The 2,306-nt window shown below is 42.5% G+C and overlaps 1 protein-coding gene across 1 annotated transcript in view; it reads left to right on the top strand.

Moving 5' to 3' along the window:
* Positions 1-2,306, top strand: part of LOC116686630 (galactose-specific lectin nattectin) — a 4,897-nt gene that overhangs the window by 1,804 nt on the left and 787 nt on the right. Inside the window, exons 3-5 of the mRNA XM_032511651.1 lie at positions 1,248-1,382; positions 1,935-2,046; positions 2,139-2,300. Of these exons, the coding sequence (XP_032367542.1) occupies positions 1,248-1,382; positions 1,935-2,046; positions 2,139-2,206 (315 nt within the window). The 3' untranslated portion in view covers positions 2,207-2,300. The remainder of the gene's footprint in view (positions 1-1,247; positions 1,383-1,934; positions 2,047-2,138; positions 2,301-2,306) is intronic.

Raw genomic sequence — 2,306 nt, 5'->3', positions numbered from 1 at the left:
AGTTATGAACTAGAAGTGTGTTCCTACTAGTTATATTATTATATTATTAAGTTATGAATCAGAAGTGCCGTTTGGCGCCACGTACAACGCATTTGACCCCAGAAGTGATGAAAAGGCCCAAAATGGTCTTCGTTGATTATAGCGCCCCCTAATGGCCTATCTTTACCATATTTGGTACAGAGCCTCGGGGTGGCATGCTAAACAACCTTCACAGGTTTGGTGTTGATAGCATTTTATTGTGGCAAAATATTGCCATTGCAAATTTCCCATTTAAGTGCATTGACTTTGTCGACAAAACCAAAAAACGTTGATTACAGCGCCCCCTAATGGCCCATCTTTACCAAATTTGGTACCAAGTATTGGGGAGGCATCGTCAACACTGTCATGTGTTGATAACATTTCATCTGGCAGAGATATGATATGATATGTGTTTGGTAGCTAACTACAGAAAGGTTGTTTGGTCGTTGAATGCGCACGCATTAACGTAACAAAATTCTGTATACAACTCTTTGTCAGGGCCATCTGGAGACGCTAGAAACCAGGTTTCGTGCAGATCTGTCTGTTGAAAAAGTTGGTTTTGCGCTTAGCGCAATATTGGCGTGGACTATATAACGTGACTCGTCTTGATTCATGGAACACGTGGATGTAAAGATTTTCAATGGGTGATGTATAATGTAGGAGTAATAGGCAACAACACACGTTTGACGTCATTGTAGCGCCACCTAGTGGTTCACATGTGTAATATTTGGTAGGTCTGGTCAGCTACCCACTGTACATCTACCCTGTCAATTTCAAGTAATTCACTTTAGTGGAAGTGGTTAATCCAGACTTTGGCCCATAGGCCACGCCCACTTGAACCAATAAGTACCCCACTGTAAGGACCACCTCAGGAGTGGTATCCATCAAATTTTGTACAAATTGGATGAGCGGTAAATGAGATATAAACATTTTGTGTTGCAATTTTTGCAAGGAGTTATAGGTTCAAACGCGTATTTTCTGCTATAGCGTGGATGTGGGTGGATTGTTGCGTCTGAGGTCCTTGCAGAGTTTGGGACCAGTCCTGAAAATGGCACACCGCCACCATGTAGGGTGCAGGGTCACTCCCTCTCTACCCAACTTGTTCATAGAGCTTTTTAACTACTCCTTACTCTTTCGAACATGTTTTAATACTTTAACTACATTCCCCTGATGATACACAGACTTTTACGGGGTTAATAATCTCTTTATGATGATGTTGTCTCCATCAGCTGTTCTGCATCTCCGTCGGAGGGAACCTGGCCTCCATCCACTCAGAGGTGGAGCACACGTTCCTCAGGAACTACATCAAACAAGTGACCGGCTCAAACAAGAGCGCCTGGATCGGCGGCCATGACGCAGTCAAGGTGAGACGTCCCACTCAGTAGATACTTAAAGATATAAATACATTTAGATACACGCAGAAGGGATATTCAACCTATCAGTCGCCTGTATCAGTAAAGAATGCTTCCCTTGACGTCATGTGACCGGCGTCATGGGAACTGATGCAAACCCATTCATGCCAACACGTTGCATCGGTTGTAGAAAACAAGGAGGATCCTCTTGTGGCCTCAATAAGTCTGAATGAGTACTACAACAAGAAGAACTCGTGATTTCAATAATACTTTATTCATCCCACAATGGGGAAATTGCCTTGTTTCAGCTGCAGTTTTCTAAAAAAACAACAAACCAACAGACAATGTGCAAAAGTGCTGAATGGATGCAAAGTGTGAATTGGCATTATATAAAAGATATTTATTTAGTTAAGTAAAATGAGGTGGCCATAGCACAAAAAGAGTGCAGTGTAAGTGAATAAGTGACGTGAAATTAAGTAGAATAATATGTAAATTAAATAATAAAGCAAGAGTAAGTCCCCATAGTAACGATGATATTGAGTCTAACCGGTGTTTCTCCTCCAGGAGGGTACGTTGTTGTGGACCGATGGATCCAAGTTCGACTTCCAAAGCTTTGGCGTGGGGGAGCCTAACAACCAGGGTGGAGCGGAGAACTGTGTTGTGATGAACTTTAACGGTAAGGAAAACATTTAAAACATCTGGTCGCATGTTGCAGTCTTAAATCTGAAAGGTAGAACCAGTTCCATTGGTCGTAAACTCTCTCTGCAGGAAAAAACTGGAACGACGGCAGCTGTGAGAACCTGGCGGCGTTTATGTGCTCCAAGGACAGCGTGTGACCCAAAGGCGCCATCATGAAGCTTCTACAGCTCTAATCTCTAATCTCTAATCTCTATCATTGATTCATCTCTAATCTCAAGCATTGATTCATCTCTAATC

The sequence above is a fragment of the Etheostoma spectabile genome, unplaced genomic scaffold (genome assembly GCF_008692095.1).
Source record: "Etheostoma spectabile isolate EspeVRDwgs_2016 unplaced genomic scaffold, UIUC_Espe_1.0 scaffold406, whole genome shotgun sequence".
Lineage (NCBI taxonomy): Eukaryota > Metazoa > Chordata > Actinopteri > Perciformes > Percidae > Etheostoma > Etheostoma spectabile.
The sequence above is the reverse complement of the archived record's forward strand: the minus strand, read 5'-3'. Positions and strand labels throughout refer to the sequence as shown.